The 16,220-nt window shown below is 36.3% G+C and overlaps 1 protein-coding gene across 1 annotated transcript; it reads left to right on the top strand.

Annotated features, from left to right (window-relative positions):
* The first annotated feature begins 11,106 nt into the window (after positions 1 to 11,106).
* LOC148034152 (pentatricopeptide repeat-containing protein At3g09040, mitochondrial-like) lies at positions 11,107 to 15,640 on the top strand. The gene has a single exon (XM_087682187.1). The coding sequence runs from the start codon at positions 12,282 to 12,284 to the stop codon at positions 14,664 to 14,666; it is 2,385 nt and encodes a 794-aa protein (XP_087538313.1). The 5' UTR covers positions 11,107 to 12,281; the 3' UTR covers positions 14,667 to 15,640.
* Positions 15,641 to 16,220: the final 580 nt, after the last annotated feature.

The following is a 16,220-nucleotide window of genomic DNA, read 5'->3' as shown; positions in this document are numbered from 1 at the left end:
TGTATTTAAAGGATGAGAAAAAATAGAACAAGCTATTCATGCATGTGCAAACTTTGTGTATTTTCTTTCTTACTTTCTTTGCTAGAGAAAGGGAGAGAGTGAGAGATTGAGAAAGAGGGAGGGAGTGAGAGAGAGGGACTAAGTGAGTGAAACTCTTCCATATTCTCTCCAAGCTCTATATTGCCATATCCATGCTTTCTCTCATGCTTGTGGAGGTGGTAGAGGGTTGAGAAAAGCAGACTCATTTGGATCATGGATTTTGTCTTGCACATCTATCATACTTGACAAAATGCCTAGCAAGCTCACTACAAGTGAATCATCAAGTTCATTAAATGTGTGAGTGGCTAGGTTAGAGCTAGCCCAAGTGCTTTGTAGGTCAAAGCTCCTAAAGTAATAGGAGTGTTTCAGTCTCTCCTAATGTTGAGCTCATGGAGCACAATAGTTGAACAAGCATAGCAAAGTCTACCTTAGATTGTTAAGGTGTTGCAACCTATGGCAAGATGACTATTAGGTGAACAAGCATAGCAAAGTCTACCTTAAATGTGCATGGACAACAAAAAAATGACTATTTCTTGGGAAATGTGAATGAGAACTAAACATGGGAAATGTGAAAGAGTCCCATGACAAAAGAGAAAGAAAAAATGACCAAAATGAATGCATACTTGCATTAACCTTGATGTAAGTAAATGGGCTCTAGAACACTTCCATCCTACATATGATTCTCTACTCCATACTCTTCACCTTCTAGTAATTGGGGTTTTTTACATTATTGACTATTGAACTGAGCTTGTGCATACTACCATGGTTTGAGACTATGGTTGTAAGAAATATAATAATACCCTTGCATTACATTTCTTACAACCACATTCTCAAAACATGGTAGTATGCACAAGCTCAATTCAATAGTTGAGACTATGGTTGTAAGAAATGTAATAAAACCCTAGCATTACATTTCTTACAGCCATAATCTTAAAGCATGGTAGCATGCATAAGCTCAATTTAGTAGTTGAGACTATGATTGTATGAAATGTAATAGTACCCTTACATTTCTAACAAACCTCGTTAAGGGTAGTTTGTGTTGGTTGATTACAATTTCATTAGAAGTCCCCCCCTAAAATTTGGCCTATTAGCTATAGACTTAGATCCATGGCACATTGACTACTTGGATCCATTCCAAAGAATGCCACTTTCCCTTAGCTTGCTTCCACAAGAAAGTGGGCATTGGACAACCCTATTCTCCTTGCACTTATGGTTTATCACACCTCATTGCTCAATTTGCTCATTGGTTTTCCATTTAGCATTCATTCATTTCTTCTTCTCATTTGTGTTTTGATTGAGTTTTTTCTATTCATTGTGTTCATATGCTATGTGTTTCCTCGGTAAAACTTGGTGTATCCTCACTCAATACTAGAGTTTGTGCTCACTTGCATTAACCTTGATGAAGTCCTATTAGTGACAAGGCTTGATTATCTTTCTCATCCTAGTCTTGTAATCTCATGGTATGTTGATCTTAGCTAACTATGTCCCACAATTTTCTATGCATCAATTGAAATGCCATTTGAGTTTATCAAGTATGAAAAATATTCCATCTAACCCACACAGCCATTTAGTGAAGAGTTGCGTTGACTAGGTAAGCCTTACCACAACAATAGAGTGGTAGTGTTGAAGCCCTTACAAGTAGGTCATTCAATTGATAATGCAAGTTTGAAAATAAAATATAATGCATCAAACAAGGAGAAATTTGTAGTGGATCAAGGTATTTTACAAAGCTAATTTTGAGAATTAAACTTTGACTCATCTGGTTTATAGTATAGGTAAATTATATCTCAATAAGATTGTGGAACCATAGTTGTCTTCTCTCTTACTTATGCCTTGTTGGATATATGTAGATTAGTCTTGGTGAGACTTTTTGGTCCCCCTCAAACTTGCAAATATTGGTAGGCTCCTCGGTCTTCATGGGCCTACTTATTACTTCAAAACTAATCGAATACTTAGATGAAGAGGATGTAATGATTCTAGGCTTTTATTGAGGTCTCATATTCTAAAAGCCTAGTGGATTTATTATCTTTTATCTTCTTTAAAATGATACCTTAGAAGTTAACAGTTGAACAAATTCTCAATTGATCTTTAATGGATTTATAGTATGAGTTCTTTAATAGGGACCACTTCTCAATCGAGAATTGAATGCAGGTCTCACTATGGATAAAATTGCACAAGATCTCACATAGAGACTCTTTCACATGTTTGGCAACAACAAATAAAATTTTTAAAGCTTTATCATCATGTGGATGGACAGTTCAAGTACTTCATGGAAAGTAGTGTGATTTACATTGTCTACAAAATCTTTTAGTGGCACAAATTATTTGAGTTTGGTTTATGCACCTTATGGAGGTCTTGTGCATGCCTTTTGATTAGAGACCTTAAATCTTTACCCAATTCACTAAAGTTGAAAGTGGTAAAGAAACCTTTTTAGGACCTAGAAGGTCGATTCCAAATGATTAGAATAGCCTATCAATTGGAATCTTATAGCTTGGGCTATGAGTGATTCTTTTATGTATGTTTGTAAGAAACAAGCTAATAGATATGGCTTGATGAAGCTATAGGTTTGCCTAATGATTTAGATGTAGAGAGTATGCATAAGGACTTGAGACCATGTTCAAAATTCAAATGTAAACTAACCAATATCAATGGGAGAGCCATGCTAAAAGAGAGAGAAAATGAACAAAATGTACTTCCCTTAACCTTGATGCATTTAAATAGGCTTTGAGATACATCCAAGTGATCGATTTTAGTACACCATAATCAACTCCACCTCTCCTACAAACGAGATTCTTCTCCTTGATACTCTCTGCATATTGGAGATTGGATTTGTTTGCATTAGTGAATGCTACATTGAGATGTTGCACATATAAGGACATTTGTAGATTTGGTCTAGACCAAGGACATTAAAATTCTAGGACTACATGCAAAGTGCTTAAGTACAACAAGACTCACGTGGATGAGGGCTTCTTGTCTTTTTGGAACATCTATTGTTAAAACCCAAAGCATAACACCTAAATGTAAATGTTTGTGTTGATACAAGACTAGTTGAATCTCTAACAAGTTGTATAGTATTCTAGGGTACTAAAGGTGCAACAACATGGAGCATACATGTGATGGATTTTGAATGAATGAAAATATGTCAATCTTGGGTTTCAATGGGAGTAATAAGTATGCTATTCCAAGTGAGAAAATGTTGATTGGATATTCAATGTGTCTTTTTGGAATCTACATGATTAAAATCCAAAACATAACACATAAATATAAAATGTTTGTGTTGGTAGAGACTAGTTGAATCCCTAACATGTTCTACAATAATCTAGGGCATTGTTGGTGCAACATGGAGTATGCATGTAATGGCTTTTAAATTAATGAAGATAGTTTGAGCTTGGGTTTTAATAATAGTATGCTATCTCAAGTGAGAAGACTCTAATTGCATATATTCAATGGCCATGACAAGATCACCAATTTGATTTAAATTGAAATAATACAACATTACTACTTTTGGTGACATAGATTGTGTATACTTAGAAATTGCCAAATACATATACTTCGACACATAGACCCATGTGTGGATGCATTGAAAAATACCACAATAGGAATTAAACAAACCAAATGTATAAGATAATAAATATTATTATGAATAATTATGTGCAATGCATGTGAGCATTGCCCTTTGGATTGTTAAGCTTTATTGTATTTTCAGATCAAGGACATATCACATGCACGCACACGCACACGCACACGCACACGCACACGCACACGCACACACACCTACGCACGCGTGCACACACACACACACGCACGCACGCATGCATGCACGCGTGCGCGTACACACACACACACACATGCATGCACGCACGCACGTGCACGCACATGCGTGCACGCACACACACACAAACACACAATCATAATTAATATTAAAAATACTTGCACCTTCACATTTCTTTCTCCTCATCATATATTTTGCATGACCAAGAACCTTATAGTTTCATTTTTACAAAAAAGTATGGCACAAAACAAAAGAAACTTGCTATTTTAAAGAATGGCATTTATATTCAACTCTTATCCCTACAAACAATGAGGCATCTATTAGTTACCTTGATGTAAGTTTTTGTCAGAAGTACTAGGATCTGTGAGGGTGGGTATTACAAGCTTCCATATGGTTGTGATTAACAAGCTATAATTAATACATAAATATATATATACATGATTATAATAGTGTAAAGGGATAGATACTTGAAACTTGTACATTTGGCATGTTAGTACAAGGTTTGGACATGTTTCAGGTTTCCTGGATCAACTTTTTATTAATAGAGGAGGAAATAAACAAGTAGAAGAAGTAAAACAAGAGGGACTAAAATCATTTCCAGTATATTAGTTGAATCTTCACATCAACATGTAGTATTTTGCTATAGTGAACATATTAATTCAATCATTATGATTCATATATAACACATACTCTATTTTAAAGAACTAGACCAAGTATATACCCACTAAGATTGGTTATTGTTGATCAAAAGAAGAAATGTGCTTCGGGGAGGTGTCAAAACTATAGAGCAAAACTAACATGGATTTCTTGAGGCTATGTCACTAGATTGCATTCACTTTCTCCTCCTTAATCACATTATACCACCTCTTGCATATAATTCATTAAAATGCTCCAAATGGTTTGCCCAAGTGCCTACCACCCATATTCATAGAAGGGGTAGAAAAGGTAATTGGCAATGTCTCTCTCGAGTTGTTATAGTGAGAGGGAGAAGAGCGGAGACTATACTTACTACAAAAATCATGCCAAAAAGTGGCACTTTCCTACTTTGAAGGAAGAGAATGTGTCCTCCTTCCCAAAAAGGAGAAAACATATATCAACTTGATTAGTTTCTCTCAAAATTGCTAGGACCCTCTAACATCCCTAAAGCATATGTCCTTTAAGGATTGCTAACAATATGACAAGATTATAATATTAGGACTTCCCTAGATTGAGGATGGTTCAATGATGAAAAAAACATTTCACTTCAAAAGCATGACTTAAACTTGTAGTTAGCAAAATCAGGATGGTGCTAAGGTTTGGACTCAATTCCATATTTTGCTTTCATAAGTGTAAAGGTGTTAAGTACCCCCTTGTTGCTTGACAAAATTGGTAGATTGCATATACCAAAAACAAATATGTCAAGGTAGTATGATGCACCTTTGCATGATGTACTTGCATCTTCTCAAGGCTCAAAGCATTTTATGATTGATTATAGTGAACAAAGGTACATGCCTTGCCTTTGACCTTAGTAACTTGAATCCTATGATCCATCCAATATAAGTATTCAATGCCTTAGAACATGCATTTTGTGACAATGAAAATTTCCCCTCATGAAGAGCTTTTAAAAAATACACATTTGATTGGTTATTATATTGCTAATGTAAATTAGTTTAATTCAATAAGCTCAACAATTAGTTAGTTACTAGAATAAATCAAGTTCTAGTGAATGAGTTTAATTTGATTACTTAATATAGTATTAGTGTAAATTACCTTAATTTGATTAGCTCAACAAGTAGTTAGTATAAATTAGAAATCAGATTACTTAATTCAATTACTTAGCATAAATTAGATTAGTTTGTAAAGTTGATTTCTTAGAATAAATTAATTTAGTGGTTGATTAGTTAGTGCGAATGAGTTTACTTTATTGTTTTACTTGCAATTATAGTAATGTAATAATGTGTAATTCAACTATTATCACAAATTAGATTAGTTAGTAAATTTGATTTCTTATTATAAATTAATTTAGTGGTTGATTAGTTGCTATAAATTAGTTTACTTGACTGTTTGACTTCGAATTATAGTAACGTAAGAATGTGTTATAATGTATCGTATAGTAATATAATTTTGTCTTATTGCGATATTATGGTTTATTGTAATTAGCACAAATACAAAAATTTTATAAACTATTTAGCTGTCACAAATTATGGTGTGAGAGGCTTGGTTTAGGCGTATTTAGGCATGCATGCCTATCATTTATAGTAATTAATTACTTATTAGTTACTAATTGGAAATGTGGTTTGCAATATTCATAATAGTTTAGATGTACGTATGTTTACTAATACTTTTAGTGGTTATATTGCTACGATTTTCTAGCATCAAACTAAAAATTGTTTACTTAGAATTATTGTAATTTGCTATTTGCTTCTGTATGATGATTATAGGCTTCAATTAATTCGTAAAGGCAACTACAATCATCATACATACAATCTTTGACAAGGTTAGATTCTATGCTTTCTCTTTTTTTTAAATCATCAACATTAAAAAAAAGAAAAGAAAAGTCTAATCTTTCTCAAAAATTGGGGGAATGGCACCTTCCCCGATAATTATAAAACAATGAAGAGACCTCCACCAACTCTTTGGCATATTGCTTGTATAGTATGTTTGTGTGTTCTTTTTTCTTACTACCTCCTTTTTACAAGTTGAGTCCCAAACAAAACGTGTTTTAAAAAAAAGTCAAATATAGAAAACCCTACATCTTAGACTTTAATGAAGCAATTCTTTTGTTTTTCATTTTATGTTTTGCAAGGTGCTCTTGATCAACAAAATGTGGCAAGTTGTATGACAAGCTTCTAATCAAATCTAATTAGCTCCAAAAACTCGTATTTTTTTAAAAATTTTGCTTAGATGTAGTTGAAGACATTTTTTGGTTTTTTCAAGCATACAAAATTAAGATATAAGAGTCCATTCAATCATGAAATCATACTATTAGACATACAATTTTCTGTTAATAGGGTATATAATAGTAATGGACTTTATCTAAATGCCAAATCGTAGGACTTATAGGAAAAGAAAAACTATGGCTTCTAGAAAAACATAATTAAAACCCTATGTTATAAGTTGGTATGATGTATGCAAATTTCAATTATCTTGGGTAATGAAATGTGAAAGCATCATTGGTGTATTAGCAATATGATCAATTAATTAGTCAATTACTTACTTAATAATTGCTAATGTTAAGTTAATATTATATTAGTTAATAACTAATTTGTTATATTATTAGTTAATAGCTAATTTTTTATTACCTACAATATTAACTACATAATTACTTATTTAGTATAATCACTAGTATTATTGGTTTAAGTGTTAGTTAATTACTTATTTAGTAGTTTGCTAATGTTAGTATTTTAAGTGTTACAGCTAATTAGTTAGTCTATTATTAACTATTATTATCTAGTATTATAGTGTTATAATTAATTAGTTAGTGATGGGTAGTGTTCTAGTTAATTAATTAATGAGAGAGAGAGAGAGAGAGAGAGAGAGAGAGAGAGAGAGAGAGAGAGAGAGAGAGAGAGAGAGAGAGAGAGAGAGAGAGAGAGAGAGAGAGAGAGAGAGAGAGAGAGAGAGAGAGAGAGAGAGAGAGAGAGAGAGAGAGAGAGAGAGAGAGAGAGAGATTGTGTGTGTGATTTTACTTAACTGTACTTGAAGACATTTTCTAATTTTTTTTTCAAGTATATGAATTAAGATGTAAGAGTCCATTCAATCGTGGAATTATACCAAAAAAATACAAGTCTCGATGGCTTTGTCAAGTACTATCCTAATTCTTACATGCCAACAATACGTGATTGACATTATAGTAACAAAATGCGCATCATGTCGTACAAAGCACATAGTGACCATATTGCCAAACTATACAAAAAGGATTCTACATGCTAAACTATTACAATTATAGCTTCTAAGCATCATTGATGTCTCCATGTTAGCCTTCAAAATAACAACATCAATCGCAAATGGAACATTGGATTGACAATCAATTCTTGGAAATCCTTTGGTTTGTTGGAATGATACACCGCTTGCTCATTCATCCACTAGATTGAACTTGACAACATCTAACATTGCTGATATATTCATGTTTCATATGATGCATAATCCACTTATCCAAAAATTCATCACAATAGCAGAACATGAACATCCAAAGACAGATCTTTGGTCCTTAGTAAGAAATTAATTGAGAGGATTCTAGAACTACACCATGAAAAATCTCCATTTGATCCAATGTTACGAACAAAAATTTAAGCAAATTATACTTTGCTTGACAACATAGTCAAGCCCAATCCACGACAAGCATTTTTTAAAAGACTGATCAATATGAGTTTGCATGTATCATCCTTTGGGATGACATCCAACTTCTACAAAGAACAACAACGTTCAAAACAAATGGCTTCCTTGCAATGGGCTCATCCTACCTGGATATTGTCTTGGAGAATGCACTATTCCCATTTCTCTTTCCACTTGGATGTGGTACATATGATGGTAACATGTATCTTAATGAATACATCAAGATGCGCATGTTGACACTACTCTCTATCTATACCTTGCACAAGCCCTACATCCTAATCTTATACCAATTAAAACAAGCTCTGGTAATTGCAAACGTCAGGTGCAGTACTTGCTTGCAAAGAGATATCGACAACTACAAGTGAGCAAACAATAACATTTCTAATGAGGAAGTGGTCAGGGCATATACTCTGCTATAACATTATTGCATCAATACCAAGGTCCCCTTCTTCACATTGGCGTAACTTGAAGGACCTTATCACAATGGTGGATGTGTGGGCCATGCCTTACTTTTTTCTTATGTTCATTGCAAATGAGGTGACGAGTACAAGGTGGGTTGAGATCAACACATTGGAAGCCATTGCAAAGCAGCTCAATCCTGAGTTCTCATGGAAAGATTGCCATGTCAAGTGCACTATCATATTTCACACCAAGTTCTACTTGTTTGGGAAAGCTGCTTGTCTAGGATGCATCCAACATTGTGTGATCATGTGTGAGATTAAACATGTGGGCTCATTACATGCACATGTCATCCTATGGTTGAATGATGCATACATTGACAATATAACAAATGAGGTCTACACATATAGTTCCATCGAATGATGATTGATGCAACTCAATACAAAAACTAAGAGCTCTCACCTTAGAAAACCAACTTCATAAGTGTCATTGCGCCTACTATATAACTGGTACTAGCAGCCATGGAAAATGCAAGTATGGATCTCCATTTGTTGCGCACAATAAACTAGAACCAACAATAGACCTTGAAACACAATGGTACATCTACTACTGACTTGGAGATGAGCATTGTAATTATATGACCCAATATGGGTAGTCTTGTGGGGGGCCCACATGAACATTCAAAAAGTAACAAATTCATCCATCTCATTCTACCTATTGAAATATGCAATGAAGTCTTAGCCAATTGGTAGTTTAAACATTTAGATAGAAGATGCCAAAAGACTAGGCTTGCAAGACTTGGATTCAAACAAGTTAAAACTAGTCTCGGCGTAATACTTTCCAAGCCAATATCTCCCATCGGAGATGGCCTTGAACTATATGCAAATTTCGATAGTAACAAGACACAAGGCTTTCGAATATATAGACACCTTCCCTACTAGTATACAACAACATAATCTCACAAGAATAGGGAATATTGTCATGCACCGCATCGATTTGTACTAGATGACCATCATGCTTAGATAGCTTGACATACTACAAGTACCACAAAAACTACAACATCAACAAACATATATCTATGTTTGATCTGGAAGACAATCTATGAGATGCTTAAGGAAACATCATCCAACCTCACATAAGACTAGTACAATTCACCGATTTCCATTTGGGCCACCAAAATATAGGTTTTTTCTTTAGCATATTATTGCAATGAGTAACATTTAGATCTAAGAACGAGCTAATAAGTGATCAAAATACAACACAATCATACTATGTAGAGTGTCAACTTTGTAATCTCGTAAAAAACAAAGAAGACCTCAAAATGTACGCCACGAAGTATACACAAAGGAATTTACTTGTACCCAATACCTACTATTCCCACAATTCTTGCAAGTGATTAGGCATCAGTATCCAACTAAGGAAGAGATACGATAGTGCCTAGATGAGGGCATCATTAACGAGAATGAGGTCCTAGACTAGTAGACTAGAAAACAACAATCATATATGCACACAAGGAAGACGTCCATAAGTACAACAAGCAACTTCTGCATAAATACTACACATTTGAAGAAATCCACACAGTCAACCTTCAAACAAATGCAACTAAAGAGCCAACATTAGAGAGCTGGTTACAAGGCAAGAACTTCCCATGATATAGAAGAGATAATAGTTGGACTGATGGCAATGTTAACAAAGAACATCGATTTTACTATAGGTACTACAAATGGTGCCACATGTCGTAGCAAACACTAACACAAGGCACTAAACATCAAGTGGTATCACAAATTGATATTCTCACTAACACTTGTGTATGCAATCACTGGTCACAAATCTCAAGGAGCTACAATTTTCCACAAAGCAATCTTATACATAAGGAGTGCGTTCATGCTCGAACTACTCTACATCATACTCTCTTGCGTAATTAAAGGAAAAATTTATGTATATTTGGACTCCCGGATCCACCTACCTTTGCACCAATGCCATACATAATACAATAAATCACACAAAAAAGGCTACAGCAACACAAAACAAATCCCATAAAAAAATGAAACAAGACATCCAAACCTACCAATCATTCGAAAAAAAAATTTGAGTTTAGCATCAAGGTGACAACTAACATAATAGAAGAGGCCAAGAACCTAGAGCAATATACAATTCTGAAAAAGAATGCAGCCACTACAGGTTACAACAACCTATATGAATACCCATCAAGATGTAAAAAAATAGCATTTTTTTTGAAGAGAAGAAACTTGATTTAGCATAGCAATATATTGTACACTATCTATTCCATGCCTCTTCACACTAAATAAATAAGTAAAATTGCCCCACTTTGTACTTCATCCATGTCTCTCGAATTTTCATTCTTTTTCAAACATATTCATTGTTCCTAGAACTCTAGTAAAATATTTAACAACTTTCAATAGAATTGCTATTTTTTCAATATCCATGAATACAATATCTTACCTTAATTTGATGTTGTTCTTTATAGACAGTTCACAATTGCAAAGCAATTTTCTTATGTTCACCTTCCATATCTTTAAAAAAAAACTTAAGCATCCTTCTCCAAAACATTGAAAATTCGATCATGTGGCCGAAAGTGCGAGATTGGTTCTTAAACGCCATGACATTTATGACAGGTGATTAGCACCCTATACGGGTAGAGCAAATTCTTGGTTGAGATTTTGTAATACACCTCGATTTTTCCGACAATGGAGACTCGGGCACAGTCTTGAGTCCCCTTGGGTTTGAAGCCACTAGGCTTACACGCGCTGCTGGTGACGTCTGTCATTCTCCTGCGAGCGATGTTTGAGGAACATCCATTTGTCTGGGCGTACACAACATATTCAACAGCTAGGAAATCCTTTCCCTTTGAAGCTTGCAGCACAGGCGAAAGGCTTTCTGACAGGATTTCACTCGTAGTGGTGGATGATCGAGGGGAGGGGCTTGGTAGCTGCCGCACAATTGGCCCCCTTAGCCTACCCACAGATTTGAGGATGCCCCTACATGGGTACCTAAATTCACCTGATAAACAAAGACTGCTCGAGGAGGAGCATGTAGGCTTCTGTTTTTCCTTCGTTGGAAGTAGAATCATGGAAACAGCAGACATTCCTTTTAAGCCAATAATTGTCGATGACATGGTTCAGATAGGACGTCATTAAGACCGATCGCACCTCGCCACATGCATCAAATCATGTGCAAAAACATGTTTTCAGCCGAATCTTCAAAATCAAAATATGGTTGCTATGGTTTTCTAGCAACCGGCTAAAGAGTAGGACAGAGATCCATAAGAGATCGAGTTGCCGGACGACAGTGATCGAGGAGCATGGATATGATGGGGGAGATAGGATGATGGCTCATCGAAGATGGAGGTTAGGTTGCATACATCAATCACCTACTGCTTCTTCTTTTGCTGTTCACCTGCCGTTACCCACACATTTCCTTCCAGTCCCATACAATGGACAGAACATGGATAGAGGGAAATAACTATGGATAAGAGAATTATCGTTGCCAAAAGTCTTGGGAGCTTATGATCATTGGGTGAAATATGTACCTGTAAGGCCCTTACTGAGAAAAGGATGTGCCTTATTACCTAATGCTTGGGCTCATATCGTACATCAGGCAGGAAACAGAAGGATAGCTGCTTCAAGGACAGTTCGCCACAGAATGTGTGAATTTCTGAAAGTTAACATTGCTCGTTTACATGATGTGGACTTCTCTATTAAGCGTCATACAATTGGATTGATTTTCCATTTTTCTGATGTGTCATTGTGCAAAATCTAGAATGGTAAAAAAAGAGCAACATGGCAATGCTCCAGAGCAGCTTTGTGACCTTGTTGTAAAAGTTATCAGATGCTGCAAAACAAAACCCATAAACGAGGCATTTTTCGCAGTGGAGAGTTTATTGAAGCAAGGATTGCCTTTGCCTTTGAAAAGAGATGTAATTTACTATCTTCTTCAGAGCTGTATCAGCAAAAAGGACATCAATGCTGCCAGAAAGGTCTATGTGCTGATGTTGGAAAATGGATTTGCTACTGTGGCAGCATTAGGGGATCATCTTATACGGTTTTTTGCTTCTTATGGAAGCTTGCAAGAAGCAAATAAAGTGTTTGATTATATAGTGAACCCTAGTATTCATACATGGCATGCAATCATTTCAGCTCATTCTACCTGTGGCGAAGAGAGATATGCCCTTATCTTGTATTACAAAATGCAACTGCACGGTGTGATGCCAAATAAATTCATCGTCTCGTGTATATTGAAGGCATGTACTAGTTTAGGAGATTTAAAGGAGGGAGAATTGATACATAATCAGGTTGTCAAATGTGGACTTGACTCAGACATTTTTGTTGGCAGTTCTCTGATTGACATGTACTCCAAGTGCAGGAAATTGCAGCATGCATGGAAATTGTTTCAGGCATTACCAGATCGAAACATTGTAGCTTGGAATGCAATGATAGCAGCATATGTGCAGCATGACCAGTTCCTTAGTGCACTGCAGCTGTTTGAGAAAGTTCAACAGGAAGGTTTAAAACCAGATAGAGCTACCTTCCTATGTGCCATGAAGGCATGCAGTATTTCAGGCAATGAAGGGCAGGCCAAGCTTATACATGATCGATTGCTTAAAAGTGAGTTGGCATCAGATGCTGCTATTGGGAACACCCTGGTTGATATGTATTCAAAATGTGGAAATTTGAACAGGGCTTATGAAATTTTTGAGGGCTTAGAAACACGTAATGTGATTTCTTGGACTGCTCTGATAGCAGGGTATGTGCAGCATGGAGATGGTCTCACTGCTTTTAAGTTATTTGAAAAAATGCAGCAAGTTGGCATCAAGCCTGAAATAGTTACTCTCTTATGTCTTTTGAAAGCATGTAGCTCTTTAGAAGGACTAAAAATGGGCAAGCTCATACATGACCAAGTTATAAAGAATACAATGGTTCTAGATGTGGTTTTTGGTAATACCCTTATTGACATGTACTCGAATTGTGGCAGTTTCTATGAAGCAGTTTCTATCTTTAACACACTGCCAAATAGAACTGTGGTCTCTTGGAATGCTATGCTTGCAGGCTATGTCCATCATGGGCTTGCTATTCATACCTTTGAGCTTTTTGAAGAAATGGCACTAGAAGGCATGGAACCAAACAATGTGACCTTCTCATGCATCATAAAAGCATGCAGCATCCTTCAGGTTTTAGGTGTTGGTGAACAACTACATGACCAGATTATAAGAGACCAACTTGAGGATGATACGATAGTTGGCAATACCCTAATTGACATGTACAGAAAATGTGGAGACATTGAGGCTGCACGCAAGGTATTCGACGGATTACGAAAACCAGATGTGGTATCATATGGTGTCGTAATTGCTGGCTATGCACACGAAGGGCATTGCCTTCGTGTGCTTCAATTATATGAAAAACTGCAGTCTGATGGTTTGAGCCCGGACAAGGTCATATTCATGTCCATTTTAAAAATGTGTGGGGATATAGGTGCTTTATCCTGGGGCAGGCTGATATATGATCATGCCATAAGGTGGGCTTTACAGTGTGACGTGGGTGTTGGGAATACTCTTATCGATATGTATTCAAAATGTGGGAGCCTTCGGGAGGCAAGGGAGGTATTTGATAGACTACCAATAAAAAATGTGATCTCATGGAATGTGCTGATTGCTGGTTATGCTGAGCATGGACTTTGGCAGTCTGCTGTTGAGTATGCTGAAAAGATGCAACTGCAAGGCTTGAAGCCAGTTAGCAGAACATATAAAAGTTTGCTGACAGCCTGCAGCCATTCTGGCCGAGTTGCACATGGGTACACATATTTCAAATGCTTGTTGAAAGAACATGTCTTCACACTTAATGTCGAGCATTTCAATTGCATGATTGACCTCCTTGCCCGTGCCGGACATTTGAATGATGCAGAGAGCTTGCTGAATACCATGCCAGTTCTACCAGACATCTGTGCATGGATGTCTATGATGACAGCATGCACTTCCTTTGGCAATGCAGCATTGGCAAGTCAATGCTTTGAGGGAGCTGCAACATTAGATTCTGCTGCTTCTGCTGGGTATGCTCTTATGTCAAACATCTGTACTGATGATCAAACCTCCACGAGTGCTGAGAAAGGCTGCTTCTACACTGAATAAACTTAGGCAGCGTGGCTTGAAATTCACCATAAGCTGCATACAAAGTTACTGTGGGGAATAAATCCCATTTTGAAAGTGGATGTATACATATAAAGTAACATTTTTTGAACAACCGAAAAAGGATAGTCCTGTGCCAACTTCAGGATTGTGTTTCAACTAACATTTGAAAAGGGAGGTATGGTATGCTCTTGGGGACCCATCTGCACCCTCAAGGGTCTAGTCCGCTGACAATTTATTGCACAGGTTATGGATAAATTGAGTTTTGGAACCAAAACGAGAAATGCCATTTTTTAGGTTACATTCAGATGGCCTTACCTAGTGTGCTATGGACAAAACTTTCCATTCCATGGTGGTCAAGTTACGGAACTAAGGATGTCCCCTCGCTGCACTGTTATAGGCCATTGTCACTCTACCCATTCTTGTTTACAGTTTTAAGTCAGTTGCAAAGATTCCAAACATTCCTGGCAGCAACTGGTTCGTTCACTCAGGCATATTCTGATTCTCCTCTCTCTTTTCCAGAGGACTTTACCAGGGATCTCAACAGAATAATGAATGCCTTGTATTTATTTGGCAGCTGCTGGTTTGAAAGTTCATTTAAGTTACTGCCATTTAAGGCTATGAAATGGTTGGGAGATTAGAGAGAAAGCTATAGAGAGAAAATTTAGAGTTTGGTTGCGAATAATGATTGAAAATCAGTCAAATGCAGCTGTTGCCCTGACACAACAGCTTGTAGACGCAAAGAACTGAAGAAAATCAGACATTTACTGCTGCTGCCTTGTCTCAACAACTTGTAGATGCTGTTACCTATTGTTAATTGGTCTTCTTCTGCCCGTGGCTGCCTTAGAAGATCCTCCCAATGGCTGCAAATCAGACCAGCAGTCTCTCCTCTCTTTCTCTTGTAAGTTGAATAATTAAAAAATGCCTCTCTCCAGCCTCTAAAGATGTTTTCCAGTCTTACATGGGTATTTTTTATAAGTGGCAGTCTTCCCAAATGGTTTTTTCAATATTATCCATAATTAAAGATTAATTTTTAGTCTTTAAATACAAAAAATTAATCTAATAATTATTTCGGTGCCCAAAAAAAAAACTGATTGGCCAATAATTAAATTGGTTAGGCATCTTCCATTCTCGAGTGCATGTGCGTCATCTTTGACCATTAGATTGGTGTTAGGTACCATTAAACGTCACTTCTCTAGTGTCATCAATTGATATTTATGGACAAATGAATGACCTAGGCTAACAACTGGTACCAGATACCACCAAGTATCTGTGCGGTATAACTTATATGAACTTTTGCCTTTGATATCTCGTGATTTCCTCGGATCCCGGGCTCATAAATTTACTCTAACCTCAGTTACACCTCATATATGCAACATTTACTTAACCATATGATTAAAAATTAATCCACATGTTACGTGAGGTCTTAAGAATACATGTTCTCATGACTCCATGCCAATGGATCCAGCCCTTAAACTAACTAGAGATCGTGGTGCTCCATCCCATAATGAGCATAATCATCATTAGGTGGTTGGAAAGCTCATTTGGCTTACTAGT

This window comes from Lygodium microphyllum, chromosome 7 (assembly GCF_053477565.2).
Source record: "Lygodium microphyllum isolate KBCC chromosome 7, Lygodium_microphyllum_v1.1.10, whole genome shotgun sequence".
In the NCBI taxonomy this organism is placed as follows: Eukaryota; Viridiplantae; Streptophyta; class Polypodiopsida; order Schizaeales; family Lygodiaceae; genus Lygodium; species Lygodium microphyllum.
This window is presented reverse-complemented; position numbering and strand designations above follow the sequence as displayed.

What these genes read in the sequence shown, in the direction of transcription:
- LOC148034152 (XM_087682187.1), top strand. Translation starts at nt 12,282, where the DNA reads ATGTGTCATTGTGCAAAATCTAGAATGGTAAAAAAAGAGCAACATGGC.